Below are 18465 nucleotides of genomic sequence, written 5' to 3' on the forward strand. Positions count from 1 at the left end.
TTTAGATGAAAAATCTCAAAAACTCAGTGAGAGAAATGTGCCTCAAAAAAAAAAAAACAAATCACAAGAATCTGTAAATTGCTTTATCTCTGTAATTCACTGATGACGTTTAACATTAGTGTTTAAATTCACACATCCTTTCACAAAATTAAAAGCAGAGATGCCTAGTAAGCTAAGAGGGGACAAAGGTTTCATGGTTTTGAAAATAGTATAGAAAAAATTTTCAGCATACAAAGTTCATTGCTTTTTTTATCATTTACCTTTTTTTTCCCATTGAAAGTTAAGGATGCAGAGGTTGGAAGGTGGGGTTTTAAGGAGAAGAAGAATTTTATATTTCCTAGTCTAGAGTTTTTGCTTTCTCTCCTGAGAAGGAGAAAGGGGGGTGGTTGCAGATGTATGGAAAAAATAGGCATTACTGTGGCCTTGAGATAAATAGAAACCGAATTTTCTTTTTGTTGCCAAGGCTCAAAAGACCATGTCTGCTAAATAACACAGCATTAAACTTGTACATATTTTGCTTACCTGAGGCAGTGCCAAAAAACTGAATTTATATATCCTCAAGGGAGAGAATTCAACTTAGCTAATTGAGTCAAATGAAAATTATTTAATATGCTAACACACTAAATAGTAGAAAGCAAGAAAAGGAAATAAAATAAGCTGCATGACTCCAATAGAAAGGCCTCATTTAAAAATTGCTTTTTATTGTATAACAAATTGTTAGAGCAGTGCCCATTAACATTGATTTATATCACCTTTAAAAAAAATCTGTTTTTTTTTTTTTTTTCTAATTGTTGCTGTTTCTGTTTTGTAGAATGGAGACCTCATAGTAGGAGGACCGGGAAGTTTCTATTGGCAAGGTATGTTCCATTAGCAGAAAAGAAATGCCCCTTTGTTGTTACTAACAAGGAGATGAAGCACAAGTAACAATCAAATGTTGACCTTTTACTAATTTTATATCCAGATTCATAGTTTCTCAAATGAGGTATCATTTCCCATTGTACTTTGTTATATAAATGATATTTTAAAACACTGTTGCAACTTAATTCATTTATTCACCAAATATTTATTGAGGCTATGCCAGGCTTTATGTCAGATGCTGGGGATACAGTGATGAGTCTTAAGAGTACAGGAGGCTTCTCCAGGGTGGCTGCTTGCAGATACTTCATCCTCTGAACACTGGTGGACAGGGGACTGAAATACAACCTGTGCTCTGCTTAAGGAGTCAGGTACAGGACAGCATCTGCCCAGATGGGATGATTCCTTCTAATTCTTATAAAGGTGTTACATAGGCCAGCAGCTGCCCTAAGGTCAACTAACTTGAAAATGAGCAACCCTGACCTGAGATCTGAACTTTGCTAGGAGGTAACTAGCAAAGAGAGAAGGGACCATATGGAAAGGTGCTATGACCCAAAGTTGAGCAGTCAGGTGAGAAGGAGGGAAGCCAGGGTGACCAGAGACAGAAGATCATGGAGGTATCGAGCAGCCCCCCAGTCATGAAGGGCTTGTAGGCCAACAAAGGCAGCTGTGTCTTTATTCTAAAAACAATAAGAAATTCCTGGTGGATTGCAAGAGTTTAAAATAGATGGCCTCAGCTACAGTATTTGTTGCTTGTCTTGAGAATAATGGGAAACCACTGGAGGGTGTTAATCATGGAATGCTATGATCAGATCTGTGTTTTGAAAAGATCACTCTGGCTGCTATATGGAAAATGGATTGGAGGTTGGCCAAAGTGAGCTTATCAGCAAACCAGTTATAAAGTGATAAGTTAGTTACAAGTTTATAAGGTAAACTAGTAATAAAGATCAGATGAAGATGCTTGCTTCTTCATCCTCCTATACTCTCAAGAGTGGTAATGGTACAGATTGAGGGCAGCCCAGCTGGCTCAGCAGTTTAGCGCTGCCTTCAGCCCAGGGCGTGATCCTGGAGACCTGGGATCAAGTCCCACGTCAGGCTCCCTGCACAGAGCCTGCTTCTCCCTCTGCCTGTGTCTCTGCCTCTCTGTGTGTGTGTCTCATGAATAAATAAATAAAATCTTCTAAAAAAAAATAAAATAAATGGCATGTCCTTTAAAAAAAAGGTACAGATTGAAAAGGAAGAGGAATTTGAGAGATGCTTTGGAAGGAAAATAAACAGCTTAGCTAATGGGTTGGATTGGATACGTGTGGGTAAGGGAAAGGAGGATGCCCAGCATATGTTTCTGACTTTTGCAACTGCATAATTGTAAGTGGGTCCCACTCACTGAGATGGGGAACCCTGGAAGAGAACACGTTTGGAGTCAGTTGGAAAGGGAAGATTATGAGTTTGCTTTTGGTTATGTTGAATAAGAAAATGTTTGAGATGCCAAGGTTTTACTTAAGTGTTCAGATGTATGAGCTTTAGCTCAGAGAAGATATCTAGGCTAAAATACAAACTTCCATCACTCGCATATTGGTGACCATTATGCGATGGATGTGGATGGGATGCTTACATAGAGATGACAAAGAATATTCACTGAATTTTGGCTGTAAAGTTTAGGATATAGATAGAGTAGACTATGAGAGAAATGAATAGTTGAGTGAAGTTTTTCTTTTAAAATGGAAGACACTTGGTCATATTTAAAGGCCAGTGGAAGTGTACAGATACTGGGAGTCTGCAAGAGATGGTGGAATAGGATGACCCTAAGGTCACCTTATCCCACAGATAAGTTATCTAGTTGTCTAGATAACACTCAGATCAGTGTAAATAGCCCCGGAAACAACCCCAAGACTGGTAGAAAAAAATCCATAACTAAATGTAGATAAGAGGCCATACTGAAGAGGGTAGCAAGGGTGAAGATGTGGTAGGGAGCTAACCAGACCCACGGGGCTGTCCTTGGGAGGAGGGATGCTGTACACATGGAGCAGGGAGAGAAACAGACTATCATGTCAGGGATCTGTCAGGGGCATGATAAATCCCTGTTACATTGGCTTTGAAAATCAGAGGGGCTGACTTCCATGAGTTCTTATAACTAGTGGGACTTAAAACCTGGAACTTTAAAAATCAGTGAGCTCAGCTCTGAGAAAGCCAAAAAGACAAGAGGAAACTGAGAGACAGCACAATAAACAGCCCTGTGGAGATAACAGCATAGAAGCAGCAGCTTATAAAGGCTTGAGTTGAGTCAGACCAGCCATTTGTCAGAGGTGCAATAGCCCTGAACTGAAGGGTATTTTCCCCATGTCGTTCCCTGAGAAACTTCCATTGGTGGGCAGGTCCTGCAGTGAGACCAGCTGTCTGGCCCCCGCCCAGTGCTGCGGCCACAGTCTGACTGGTGTGTGTAGTTATCTTTCCCTCTCCCCAGACCAGGAGCCACTGTGGGTGGATGGATCTAGAGGATATATTACTAGTGAAATAAGTCAGTCAGAGAAAAATAAATGCTGTATGATTTCACTCAGATCTGGAATTTAAGAAACCAAACAAATGAACAAATTCTAAAAAGATACAAACCCAAACACAGACTCTTAAGTATAAAGAATAAACTAATGGCTACCAGAGGGAAGATGTGTGTGTCGGGGGGCGGGGGGGGGGGAGAGTTAGTGAAACATGTGAAGGGGACTAAGAGTACACTTATTTTGACAAGCACTGAGTAATGTATAGAATTGTTGAATCCCTATATGGTACACCTGAAACTAATAGAACACTGTATGTCCACTATACTGGAAATAAAATAATACAAAACTACAAATATTTTTTAAAAGCCAATGGAAGAGACCCCAGAGATGAGTTCATGATAAAATTGTATGTGAAATTACTGTTAAGCTTAATTCATACATGTACACCTATGAACATCAAATAATTAACATTTTTAAATTATTTTGCAAATTAAAAACTATATTTTATGCCACAGATAGTTATAAAAATCCTATGTGTTTAAAATTTTTTTCTTCTAATACACTTGATTACATAGTGTTTTCCTTTCCTTAACTTAAAAAAAAATGTCTGATACTGATGATTTGCTTAAAAGTAGCCATACCAAAAAAAAAAAAAAGTAGCCATACCAAGGAGATTTAGAAGCATTGTCTGTGATAGGTAATGTAGTTTTATTGAGGCTTAAGATTATAATGTTTATAGAAGCAGCTAAAGGAAACAAACAAAGGCAGTATGTATGTAGGAGATGGGAAAGGGGTATTTAGCTTTAAACCAGAGAAAATTGGCAAATTCTGTAGACATTGTTCAGAAATTCATGTGTAAATATCATTGTCTTAATATTAGAACAATCATTTCAGACATAGTCATTGGGAACTATTTATGGCTGAATCTGATCGTTTTATTCCATTTGGACTTCAAACAGGCTGAATTATCAGTAAATCCCCAAAGAATAATTTGGCTTTAAAATTAATATTATTAAATGTTAGTTTCTTGAAATCCTTTCTCCAGTTTTCTCCCAAAAACCATGAGATCACACTTGTCCCATCATAAATATGGGAATGCATGGAAATCGTCGTGGGAAATTACTGGCCATCTTTTGGATGTTTGACCCCTGCCTCCAGTGTGATCATGTTTCAAGACTTTTAATAATTACTTGTTTTGAGAGATATTAGTCAAATTTCTTACCATATCGTTGTTGGCAGCCATGGATTCCTTTTTCTTGCTCAAATTGTGGATCTCACTGGACCTCACTGCCTCCCATTGTCATAATTTTGTGCTCTGTGCATATATTTTACCATAAAAAATAGAGGCCTCATAGGTTATGTAATCCCTTCTTTTAACATAACTGATGGATTTCACAATCTATTAATTAAGTGATTTAGATTTAATCTGTATTTTGTGAGAACACAAATAGCCTTACTAGAATGCCAAAGGAGACCTTGGTTGTAATGCCAAATATCCTAATAGCAAAACTACATGACCTGAGAGAAAGCACTCATGCTCTCTGGGCTTCAGTTTCCTTACATATAAGAAGTTATATTTTGGCTAGATGATCTCAAAGTTAGATGATGTTTCTTCTAGCCATGATGGTCCAGTTTAAAAATTTAATCCATAAATTGTGACAACAGGTGTCTTTACTCAGATATTTTTCTCGCTTGGAGGTAGAGGGAGTATGTATTGTGAAGGCATCGAGAAGACAGATAAAATTATGTAGTTCATCTTTGGTTCTTCTGTCAGAATGGAAAGCTCTCCCCAGCTGTAACCAGCCTCACCTTGCAGTTTGGCAGCTGGGAAAATTCATCATCAAAAATTCAAGCAATTCCATGATTATTTTCAAGGAAGTATATATCATTCAGATGTTCTGTGTCTGCCCAGGGAGGGCCTGCCTCTTGCATTTATTCCACTAATGTATTAATTTGTTTGAACACAGGTCAGGTGATCACTGCCAGTATTGCCGATATCATTGCAAATTACTCATTCAAGGATATTCTAAGGAAATTGGCTCGAGAAAAGCAGACAGACGTGGCTCCAGCTTCCTATGATGACAGTTACCTTGGTGAGAATTGTTGCTCAACACATATGTGTTCCTCCAAAGGCAAACATTAAATGTAGATGCAAATTGTACTCCTCACTTATCTGATATTATACTGCAATTTATGCAAAATTTCTTTCCTTACTAGCTTAGAATGGACTTTCTGTTTGTTGAGCCATATTATAAGTCTTTTCTTTAGGTTCAGTCTATTTTATAGGCTTCCTAATAGAATCTTTCTTCAAACCCAACAACCATTTTTTTTATTTTAAAAATTTCAATAAATTAGATGGATACTTTTTGCATAGAATAAAACATTGGCCTCAGTCCCAAAGTCAATAGCTTATTTATTGGAGGATTTTGATGGTTAATTTTATGTTTCAGTTTAGACTATAGTATGCAGTATGCAAACACTAACCATCACAGTGTCTTGCACATAAAATATTTTTGCCAAGTGTAGATAGTATGAATTAGTAGGGCTGCCCAATGCTATAGGAGCAACATGCTGGCAGCTCTTTCCAGTTTTTAGAGCAATGGTAAAAGACCTTCCAGTTCCTAGAATGTTGTCAAAATGCAACTTATACCAACCATACATACAATGTTGCTGCACCACTGTTGTTTCCCGCTTTTGGAATAATATTGGCATTTTGATTGCTTGGTTAAATTAAGCAAACTGTGGGGCGCCTGGGTGGCTCAGTCGGTTAAGCATCTGACTCTTGATCCCGGCTCAGGTCATAATCTCAGAGTCTGGAGATGGAGTCCTGTGTCAGGCTCAGTATCAGTATGCTGAGAGTGGAATTTGCTTAAGATTCTCTCTCTCCTTCTTTCTCTCCCCCTCTCCACCCTTCCCCTCCCCCTGCTCTCTCTCTCTCTAAAAAAGAAAAAATTAAGCAAACTGTGGTTATGTTTTCACCTTACCTCACTTTAGAGCTAAGTGAAATTTGTGGGAAACCATCCTTAAAGAAATTAGGAATTAGACCTTCTTGATGATCAGAAATAGCAAAAGCTGAGCACAAAATATACCTTTCAGAGTATCATGTCTGATCCTGATGAATCAGTGACCTTAAAATGCAGTGGCCACCATTTACACTTGAAGGTGGATTATGAAGCATCCGTCAGAATCTGATTGTGTTGCCATGCCCAGAAGCAGGAGATCTATTATGCTTCCAGGATTTAGTACAGAACTGTTCATATTGGCCCCACTAATTTTTTCCCTTTGCAGAGTCCTCAAATTTTATGTTACAGTATTTGTTGATATTTCTGAGCAAAGTGGTAGTATGGTAATTCTTTCATGTTTCTAGACTTAGCTCATTTGTAAAGCCTTCAAACACGTGATTGGTTTTTCTTTTTTTTAACACAGGATATTCAGTTGCTGCTGGGGAATTTACTGGAGACTCTGAGCAAGGTGAGAGACATTATTGATTGTAAGTCATTTATAAAGTATGGGGAAAGGTAAGGTGACCTAAAAAGCCCTTTCATAAATGTAATTTTCTTCACTACACAAAATGTACAAATATGGGACCCCAGAATGTATATGATAATACATTATAGAAAAAACAACAAAATACACTTCAGCCCAGCTTTTTAAGTCTCAAAAAATTCCGTTAAGACTGAATATCACTCTTTATTAAATCTAGTTAAGCAATAAAAACAATTCCAGTAATCCCATGTTATGCTATGCATGAAAAAAAATTCAGGTGATTAAATGGCCTACACAAAAGACATGCTGTTAGTGATAGCTCAAATTTGAAAAATCAACATCTTCCGTCTTTATTTTAATATCTGGGATCTTATATTGGATATATCCATACCAAACTCCCCGCCAGACTCCAACCCAACATCTCCACATTATTTCCTTTTCCCCTTTGGACATGCTCAAGTCCAAAATATTGGAATGAATTAACCTACAAAGCAGAAATTCACAGAGAATAAATATTCTTTATGCTGTGAGGTAGAGTTTGAAAGCAAGGGGTTTTTTTTTTCTTTAAAAGAACAGTTTTATTTAAAATATAACCTAATTCTTAAAGGCCCTATCTTTCCATTTTTATTTTTTTCATCAAGATAACAAAAGACCATCTATCGTGGTAGTTAAAAGCATGGACTTTGTAGTTACACCACTTGAGTTTCAACCCTGAATTTGCCACTTGCCAGCTCTGTGACCTAGTTACGTGACATCTCAGCATCTCCTTTTCTTAATTTCTAAAAGAGGGATGGTGTGATGATGGTGGTGGTGATGACGATGATGGTGATGGTGGTGGTAATGATGATGATGATGATGATAACGATGATGATGAGGAGGAGGATAGTAATGTGACGATAAGGATGGTAATGGTGATGATGATGATGGTGCTGCTGCTGACGATAATGATGATAATTATAATAATGATGATGACAACAATGAAAACAATACGGTACCTAGATCACAAGATTCTTATGAGGATCAAATGAGCTAATCCTGTATGTTCATGAAACAGTAGAATTAGCTATAATAATAAATAACCCTTGGGTTAGTAACCATCAGAGACAAAATTGAAAAGTAATATCTTATAATCACTCAGTGATTTAGCAAAGACCACTATAAAATATGCCAAATTATTTTAAACATGGCATTAAACTCTTAGAAAGTTCCTTAGTAGAGCCTTTAGTCTTGACTCATGGAAATTAACAGGGATACATGACAGCACATTACAGGGAAAAATGGTAGGAGATCATAGTGATTTTCCATCAGATCACAGAAATATCTAGATGGATCCAAGTTTTATTTTTTTATTTTTTATTTTTTATTTTTTATTTTTTAGGTTTTATTTTTTTAATTTTTTATAATAAATTTATTTTTTATTGGTGTTCAATTTACCAACATACAGAATAACACCCAGTGCTCATCCCTTGACAAGTGCCCCCCTCAGTGCCCGTCACCCATTCACCCCCCACCCCCGCCCTCCTCCCCTTCAACCACCCCTAGTTCGTTTCCCAGAGTTAGGAGTCTTTATGTTCTGTCTCCCTTTCTGATATTTCCCACACATTTCTTCTCCATTCCCTTATATTCCCTTTCACTATTATTTATATTCCCCCAAATGAATGAGAACATATAATGTTTGTCCTTCTCCGATTGACTTATTAGATGGATCCAAGTTTTAAATGATTTGTGAATATGTAAAGGCATTATCAGAGATTATGATCCATTTATCAGACCACACTGAGTCTCAAACTAACCGTGTTCACTACTTACTTAAGTGGACTGGAAGGAGTTGGAATTCTACGTAAAACAGCAAGTGACTTGATGTTCTCTAGGTGAGAGACCCTTAATATGGGATCCTTGGACTCTGGGTGATACATGGATGGACTTCATGGGATTTGAACTCCTAGAAATTATATGCAAGGTTTTGCTGTATGTGAACTTTTCCAGTGAGAGGATCCATAACTTCCATCTACTTCCCAAGTGTGTTTATGACTCAAAAAGGTTGAGATCTTTTGTTCTTGTTTTAGAGCCTGATGTAGCGAGCTAAAACCAAGAAAGTGATCTGGCCAATCCTAGGAGATATGAATGCTTACTTTTTAGAGGTTAAACAGTATAATATTATAGAGCATGTGGCTCCCTGTCTAGTGGGTAGAAGACATTTGATAGACACTGGCTTCCCTTCTGCTTCTTGATGAGGTTGACGCCCGGGTCATGTATTTCGAGGCCAGGTATCTAACTTTTACCTCCATGTGTTATTGATATTAAGAGAAAGTTTACCATGAGTTAGTGGAATGGATCTAAGAAAAGTCACTTATTTTCCTTCCTAATTGAATACTTTTGTAGTTGAGTGATAGTTCTAATTTGCCTTACACTCTAAACAATTTCATTATCTTGATGATTTTTAAATAATTGTGAACATTCTTAATCAATATTTACTTGTAATAACTCCTAGCATTGTGGCCATGTGAAGTTGCAGACTCCAGTGTTACTGAGTGTAATAGTTGTTTTCTTTTAAACGAAATTCTGTGTTTGTAGGATGCTTAGTAGTGGCTGTCATCTATCTCAAATGGGAGAGGCAGTCTTTTCTGGTTGATAGGTGTGATCCTGGAATCAGTCAACTTCATTATATCTGATGGCGATTTGCTGCTAGATGCCAATTTAATTCATACCAAATAAACATTATTGAAAATCGAGGAATCTGCTTCCAGTTCTTTTTTTTTTTTTTTTTTTAAATATTTTGTTTTTTATTTATTCATGAGAGACACAGAGCGAGACAGAGAGGCAGAGACACAGGCAGAGGGAGAAGCAGGCTCCATGCAGGGAGCCCGATGTGGGACTCGATCCCAGGACTCCAGGATCATACCCCGGGCTGCAGGCGGCACTAAACTGCTGCGCCACTGGGGCTGCCCCTGCTTCCAGTTCTGACACCTTTCCTGGGAACCTGTCCAAATAGCTTAGTTCTTCTGAGCCTAATTGTATTCTTCAAGGACATGTTTCACCCTCCCTCCTGTTGCTATACTTGAGCAGTCCATGCTCCTGTATGAAGTCAACCTCTCCACTTTGCACTAGGCTTCATTCCCTCTCAAAGAAGGAACTCCAGCCATTCCTTATTCTTTATCTGCATCATCAATTTTTGGGGAAAAATTTACAGACAAGCACACTGTTATTTCCCATATGTTGAAGAGAAAATTTCTTATTCCACTTCCCCCTCCAGCAAGCATCTGTCTTCTCTGCTTCAAAAGAGCTGTCACTCTTCTCTGCCTGCATCTCTGCCAGTTCCACTGTACCCCTCCTCTTAAACTCACTGCTCAGCTGAAACAGCTTTTGTCAAGCAAACCAGAGGCTTCATGAAGCTCATCTTCCTTGACTATCAGGAGCATTTGACAGAGTTCATCATTCCCTCCTCATTTCTTCACTCAATTACCCAGACACTGGAAGCTCCTTCTCCACCTCTTTTAATGTTTCCCCTTTAATTTCTCACATCTTGTAGAAGCATCCCAGGATTAAATATTTGGACTGTTTCCTTTCTCTTTGAGTTTTGGTAATTTCAACCAGTCTCCCGTATTTTCCCAGCTTCTACTGAATTCAGGTTCATGGTACTTCTCCAGATTACACTGAATTCTAGGTTCAGGGATACATGTTCTAAGATCTAGCACCTCAAGCTCCATACTCAGCATCTCTATTTGAATGGCTCTCTGAAACGTAATGTGCTTGTGAGCAAATTCATGACCTTCCCCCTGAAACATGGTCTACCCTCCAACAGCTTCATCCCAGTAAGTGACAATGCCATCCTCCCAGTTGCTCAAGCCAAATTTGTTGGAAGTCAGCCTTGGATTGTGCTCTTTATCTCACATCCCATCTATATCCAATTCATGAGTAAATCCTATTAACCAAACTCTCAAATATGACCAGAATCTGACCACTTCTCACCTCCTGCACAGCTTCTACTCTGATCCAAGTTCCCCAACTTTATTGCAGTAGCCTTCTACCCGGTCTCTCTGCTTTTTCCCTTGGCCTCCTGTAGTCTGCTCTAAATCCAGTAGCCAAAATGGTCTCTTAGAAACAAAAGTCAGATTGCGTAACTTTTTTGATCCTGTGATTTTTCAATTTATTCAGCATGAAATCCAAGTCTTGACAATGACCTGAGAGACTCCATTCATGAGGCTGTTAGTTACTTTGATCTCATCCTCTACCCTTTTACTTCTCACTCCCTCTCCCCCAGCCTCTGTGATCTCTTTACTAGTCTTTGAATGCTCCAGAAACACTTCTACCTCAGGACCTTTGAACTTGCCATTCTTTCTGACTAGAACATACTTTTCCCACTTCTCCATAATATTTACAGCCTCACTTTCTTCAGTCTTTGCTCCAGTGTCACTTTCTTGCCACATCCTTTCCTGATAATTGTGCCCTAATAAGCCATAAATCCTTCTCCATCCTGCCTCTAGCACTCCCTGTACCATTTTGCTACTTGTTTTTTCTTACTATATTTTCCCTTTAGATACACTATTTCATTGACTCTGCTTTTTAAATTGACTGTTTCTTCCAACCAGAGTATAAGCTCTGTGAAAGTAGGGAATTTTGTCCATCTTGCTCACTACTGTATACTCCATTTACCTATAAATATTTGTTAATTGAATGAATGGATTTACTACTGAAAAGTCCAACATCTAACCCCAAATGAATCTTCACTGATTATTAAAGCTAGTAGCATGAGCACCTAACTCTGCTAGGACACCGCACACCAGATATAATTGATGCTAGAACTTGTGCTGTACCTTTCAGGGCAGGATGAGGAAATTTAAATGGAAGGGATTCTCTTCTAGGCCCTTCCTGTTTAAATTAAACTAGATTTTTAACCTCAGTGAATCAAAGGATAGTTTAGAATTATAAAAACAAGAGCTGAAAGATCTTTGATAATTAGTGATTCCAATATCCCAGGTATACAGCAGGCCCAAGAAAAAAATCAGTAGCTTCTGAATCTAGAGCCAGATCATAGTGCAATGAGTTATACGGACCTTTTCCCTCAGGTGTGCCTCTTCTGTTTCTATTAGTGAAGCTCTCTTTCTGGGGGACCCTTAGCTGCCAGGTCACCTGCTAATTCTGCTACCAGCAAACAGTTCCAAGGGGCCCAGACTCATGTCATTTCTGATGGATTTTCTTTAGGTAACATGAATTGTTTTAACATGTTTAACATGACAGAAGCTGTACTTTTTACCCTAATACAAAAGATGTCACCACAGTGAAAGCTGGTAAAAGCAGAATAAGAGGTTTAACTTACAAGTCACACGCAGAGCTGAGAGGCCAGGCTTATGCTATGCAGGCAAAAACACGTGGAGGCTGGTGATGAAGACGGGTAAATCTCACAGTATGACTTTTGTTCTGTTTTCCATGGTCTGTAACAGAAGCAAAAGCAAACGCAAAACCATGACTTCACACTTCCAGCTCCCCACATGACAGTTACTCACCTAAAAAGCACTATTTTTAACTGATTTGTTGGATAGCTTTAAAATATATGTAATCCCCCTTCTACATGACTATATTTATCCCCAGAACTGGTTGCTGGCGTTCCAAGAGGAGCACAGAATTTTGGATATGTGAGTACAAAGGATGCATTGTTGGAATATTTTCTTAAATATGTAAAGAAATGTTTCATTTCATTCAACTTTTATATGATTTAAAATGCCTTTTAATAGTGAGCCCCTACAGATCTGTGCATGTTTGCTTACTAAAAAGGAAGGAGAACAAGTGAAGCTAGATTTTTTTTCTCATCTTTGTACAGGATCAGCTACAGAGTTTGTGGGACCCAGTGCAAAATGAAGATAAAGGGCTTTTTGTTCAAAATTATTAAGAATTTCAGGATAGCAGCAGCTGGGCATTAAACCAAGGGTGGGGCCCAGTTGAACATAGGGACCTGTGTGGCTCTGCAGGTCACACCCATGAAGCCAGCATGACCCTTATGCATAATCTAGGAATAATTGTAGAGGATACTGTTGCCGATGCACTCAGCATTTTAATATGCCTCATATGGTAGAAATGAGAAAATCAATTGTTATTGCACTAGTGTATCAATTTCCTGAGACTGCCACAACAAACTACTACAAAGTGGGTGGCTTAAAACAATATAAAATTATTTTCTCACAGTTCAAGAGACCAGAGTCTGAAATCCAAGTGTCAGGCAGGTCACACCTCCTGCAGTGCATCTAGCAGGGGATCCTTCTTATCTATTCTGGCTTCAGGTGACCACGGCCTTTTTTTGGTGTGTGTCAGCATGACTCCACTCTCTGCCTCTGTCCTCAGATGGCCTTCACCCATCTGCGTCTGTGTGTGTCCTCTCCTTTCTTATGAGGACATCAGTCATTGGATATAAGGTGCACCCTAAATCCAGGATGATTTCATTTCAAGTTCCTTAATGTATTTCATCTACAGAGACCCTATTTCCAAATAAGGTCACCTTCTGACATTCTGGGTGACATGAATTTTGGAGGGAAACTATTCAGACCCATTATAGCTAGTTAACATAAAATTAGGAGAAGAAAATCAAGAGATGTTCTGAAAAGAAAAAGTTGTATTTTAAATAATGTTTATTCTTTAAAAAGTCTAGTGAATGTAATATCTGCAGATTTTAGGTTGACCGAATAGAATTAAAAGTAATATTTTTGCTATATGGATAACATTTTAAATTTCCAATTTTTTTTTTTTTTTGCAAAGAGCCATCATCAGTTTCTCATAATAACAAACACAGAACCAAATTTAGACAAAATTAGATTAGATCAATTAGGTGGCCATCAGGTTAATTGCTCTCAGTGTTCAATTGAATTCAATTTCTATTTTCCCTTTCCAGATTCGTAAGCATGTATTTTAATTTGATAGTATTACAGGCTTACCAAGAGATAAAAGTTCAATTGGATTTTTTTAAGATCATTCTTATGGGATCACATTTTTGTTTTACATATAGTTAACTATTAACTATTCTCTCCCAAAATTTAAAAATGATTTCAGTTGTAACTTAAAATAGTTTTTTTTTTTCTCCAATTCTGTCAAATGATGTAACCTATCTACTTTCTGTGATTTCAGGTTTCAATCATTAACTCTACAGATATGACTTTCATTCAGAATTTCACTGGCGAACAGGTAAAGACCTTTGAATATCAAACAATGTCACTCAGTACTATTAGTGAATTGCAATATTCATATAATTTATTCATTTATAAAATAGGTGTTCACTGAGCACCTACTCTGTACTGGGCACTGGTCTAGGCACTGGGAATATAAACATAAATCAGATAGACAAGACTCCAGCTCTCATGCAGCAGTGTCACTAACTCCTAGGATCTGAGAACAATCCCGTTCTGCTATAGGCCTGTATGTAGTGTGCCTGGTGATGAGTTCTGGGGACCTGCCTTCCCTCTGAGAAGAAGCAGGCTTCTCAGAGGCCCCACTGTATTGGTCAAAGTCAACAGGCTTATCCACTCCCCAACATTATGTGGAGGTTGACAAGTTATCTGGTTCTGGTACTTTCCTCCCAGGGACTAGATGTTCTTCTTCACCCACTGTCACTGGCAGAGATCTTATTATGTTTTTTTTTTTTTTTTAAGAGAGATCTTATTATGAATGAGGGAAGTGCCTGTCATTCTCCTAACCGAATATGGCCTAAGGTCATACTTTACCCACCACCTTGAGTTTTCCAGGGTACTGTAACCTGTTGAGATTTGCCACATTTCTTTAAACAATGAATGTGGTGTGGCCATCTAAGGAAGCCAGTCATCAACTGAATCAGTTTCTCTAGGCAACCCATATTCTCTTTTACCCAGAAACCCACACTGCTGAACTTCTAAGAAGCCTCACATGTGAATCTGGCCAAGTTACATCATGGCCTTCTGGATGGTGGTTTCAGATCCTTAGATGCTCCCCTCATCACTAGAGACATAGATTTGGAATAATGTATTTTTCAAGCAATTTTGATTAATAGTTTCCTAATGAACACAGAACATGTTTGACATCATAACCCCCCTGCCCCCCACCAAATCGGGGCTTTAGTCTATCCGTTACTCTGCAATTTTCAACAAAGCACTTAACAAGCCTTCATGATACTCTTGTGGTTAATATGGAGAAGTAAGGCTGGGACAATAGTGAAATTGGATGAACTTACAAAATTTGAACTATTCTCAAGTGATGGTAATTAATGGTTTATTGAAAATCTGGCAAGACATTTCTTTTGCCCAAATCTGTTTCACATTTTTATCATTAGAAGCTCTTTAAACATTATTAGATTTGGCCTTTCTTTAACTTCTCGTCCTCCATGCCTCCTACTTCTTCAGTCTTTAATCTCAGCATTTAATACATAAATGATGAAATTCCTCTGAGTGAAGGCCACACAATGTCACACCAGAAGTAAGAATTTCACTGTATATGTTTGGAATAGAGAAGAGAGGTGGGAGAACTGAATTATTATTGCACCATTAACTTGTGTATTCATTCCCTCTGCAAAGATCATTTGGCACCCAGTAACTATATCTTAGTCTTCAGAATAATAAAATGCCATAGATTGGGTGGCTAAAAAACCCAAATGTTTATTTCTCACAGTTCTGGAAAACTGGGAAGCCCAGAATCAAGAGGTAGTCAGATTCAGTATCTGCTGAGAGCTGGCTTCCTGATTCATAAAGATGGCCATATTCTTGGGTCCTCACATGGTGAAAGGAGGGCTAGAGAGCTTTCTGGGGTCTCTTTTATAAGAGCACTAACCCCATTCATGAAGACTCCATCCTCAGGACCTAATCACTTCTCAAAGGCCCCACCTCCTAATACCATCATATTGGAGTTAGGATCAATCTTTGAATTTGGGGAAGGGAGGGACACTAACATTCAGTCTAAAGCAATTCTCTATGTTTGGAATAGAGAAAGGAGGTAGGAGAATTTAATTATTGCATGACACTTGTTAACTCAAGTATTAATTCTCTCTGCAAAGAGTATCTGGCACCTGGCACCCACTCTGAGCTGGACCCAGGTCAGGCAGTGGAGACACAAAAGTGAACAACACAGACCAGTGCCTTCTGTAAAGGACACCTTCTAGTGGATTGTAGACTGATTACATTAGAATATGATAGGAGGCTAAGTCCTTGAATGCTAAAATATGGAACCAAAACATCTCGATAAGTTCAAACTATGGGCTGAATCTGAAAAGATGATAAATGTTGGAAACATAGCTTGAAAAAACAAAAAATTTAAGAGCTAGAATGTGGCTTCCTAGCTATACTAAAAAAAAAGACTTAGAAACCTTATTTGACAATGAACTCAATATGAATTGATACTGAGACATAGTTTCCCTTGAAATTAACACCCTTTTTGGGCAGCCCAGGTGGCTCAGTGGTTTAGCACCGCCTTCAGCCCAGGGCCTGATCCTGGAGACCCAGGATCGAGTCCCACATCGGGCTCCCTGCATGGAACCAGCTTCTCCCTCTGCCTATGTCTCTGCCTCTCTCTCTCTCTGTGTGTCTCTCATGAATAAATAAAAAATATATATATTCAGAAAAAATAAAACCCTTTTTATGCTTCCATAATATAAAAAGCCCAAACCAAATAATGTAATCCTACTTAATTCTTCTCCGGGCAATGTGTTATGGGGTGTCATCTTTTCTTTGGTATGACTTGTGGTATCTCTAAGAAAGAGAGGCCATGATGGTGAGCCAGATACAAATATGAAATTTCATATGAAAGTGGAATTAGATTTATTCTGTGAGGTTCAAGATTCTAAAACTAAGGCGGATTAAGGACCAGAAGTTACAGAAGGGCCAATTTTAGCAAAGAAAATTCTAATTGTGTCCACAAATTGAATGGGCTGATTGTTGAACATCCGCAGAGGATGGCCAAGTAGATTTCAGGGGTGCTGAGGGGAATTTATGCATGGGCCAGACTGAATGACTTAAGATTCTGTCCATGTCCAGGAATCAATGAATGTAATGCAAAAATCTGCTACAATGAGATTCATCCTTCAGGAAAAATTGAGGGAGGATTATAGAAATTATTTTTGAACATAAACTATGTCATCTTATGGTTTTCCTTTGCAGATGGCATCTTATTTTGGATATACGGTCACAGTGTCAGATGTTAACAATGATGGGTAAGTTTATAAGAACTTCCTCACCATATGTTATATTCATCCACAAAGATGTATTTTTTTTTCTTCATGAAATAGATCCTTCCATACTTCCTCAACAAGATAGAGGCTCTCTTGTTTTCACTGTTTTTTTGGTTCAGGGCAAGAGGATACATCTACTAAAGAATTCTATCATCCTATTTTATGTCTTTATGGAGATTTTCCACATCTGCCACTTCCAGAAAAAGACTATTTTACTTAGTTTTATCTTTAATTTAATGAACTGAATAGTCTTTGGCTATTTGAGATCCAAAAACATTAAAACATTTGCTCATCTGTCTCCCTTTAATCCTTAGTGATACATTCATAAAACATGCACACATAAATAAACATTTTTTTCTCCTGACATTGCTTTAGCCAACATACTAGTAATGCCCATGCAGAAGATGAAATAACATGAGATTTTCAGAGTATGGCAGTAAATTACAATTGAGCTTGGACCAAATACCATGATAAATTATGGTTATGGTTAAGTCATTACTTAAAAACAAATTACTATTAAACAACTCATTGGTTCACTAAAACTACCTAACTGATAAATAAAACAAATGAATAAATACAAAATCCAATACATGGAGATAAACTGAAACTGATTAGCCATCCAATAAATATCATTGGAGCACCTATTATGTGCCAGCCATTGTTTTCAGTGCCCAGAATATAGTGGCAAATAAGACAAAGTGAGCTCTCAGGGAGCTCACATTTTATCAAAATTAAATACCTGCTGAATCCTGACTATGTTCCAGGATCTGGACTAAGCAAGCACTTTAGATACATCATTGATAGACATTAGCTATGATCTTCATATAGACAGAAATGTACTTTAATATTATGGTGGTATATGACTGGAGACAAATTTAGTCACCTTTTGGAAAATATCTTTTTCTTTAAGATTTTATTTATTTATTTGAGAGAGCGCAGGAGGAGGGGAGGAGCAGAGGGAAAGGAACAAACAGACTCTGTGCTGAGCATGGAGTCAAGATCAAGTCAGACACTTAACCAACTGAACCACCCAGGGGCCCTGGAGAATATATTTTTTATTACTCTTCCATTTGACATATATTTCTTGAATATCTACTATACTTGAGCACTGTTCTAGGTGCTGGGATACAGCAGAGAAGAAAATAGAAACCTTCGCCCTCATCAAGACTCTACTAGAGATGGGGGGTTGGGGACTACAGACAGATAGTGAGTAAGTCAAGTAAAGCATATTTAGATGGTGATAAGGATTAGATAGGAATTAAAAAAATAGAAGAACCAAAATCAAGATGTCCTTTGGTAGGTAAATGTATAAGTAGACTGTTACATCTGGGCAACAGAATATTGTTCAGTGCTAAAAAGAAATGAGCTGTGAAGCATGAAAAGACATGGAGGAAGCTTAATTGCATATTATGAAGTGAAAGAAGCCAGTCTCAGAAGGTTACATACAGTATGATTCCA

General features: G+C 38.0%; 1 protein-coding gene across 1 annotated transcript in view; it reads left to right on the forward strand.

Annotated features, from left to right (window-relative positions):
• The window catches only part of ITGA8 (integrin subunit alpha 8), a 169479-nt gene that overhangs the window by 32846 nt on the left and 118168 nt on the right, over positions 1-18465 (forward strand). The window contains exons 6-11 of the mRNA XM_072825691.1: positions 812-857; positions 5315-5440; positions 6774-6818; positions 12423-12466; positions 13947-14003; positions 16937-16989. Coding sequence (XP_072681792.1) covers positions 812-857; positions 5315-5440; positions 6774-6818; positions 12423-12466; positions 13947-14003; positions 16937-16989 — 371 coding nt within the window. The remainder of the gene's footprint in view (positions 1-811; positions 858-5314; positions 5441-6773; positions 6819-12422; positions 12467-13946; positions 14004-16936; positions 16990-18465) is intronic.

The sequence above is a fragment of the Canis lupus genome, chromosome 5, assembly GCF_048164855.1.
Source record: "Canis lupus baileyi chromosome 5, mCanLup2.hap1, whole genome shotgun sequence".
Lineage (NCBI taxonomy): Eukaryota > Metazoa > Chordata > Mammalia > Carnivora > Canidae > Canis > Canis lupus.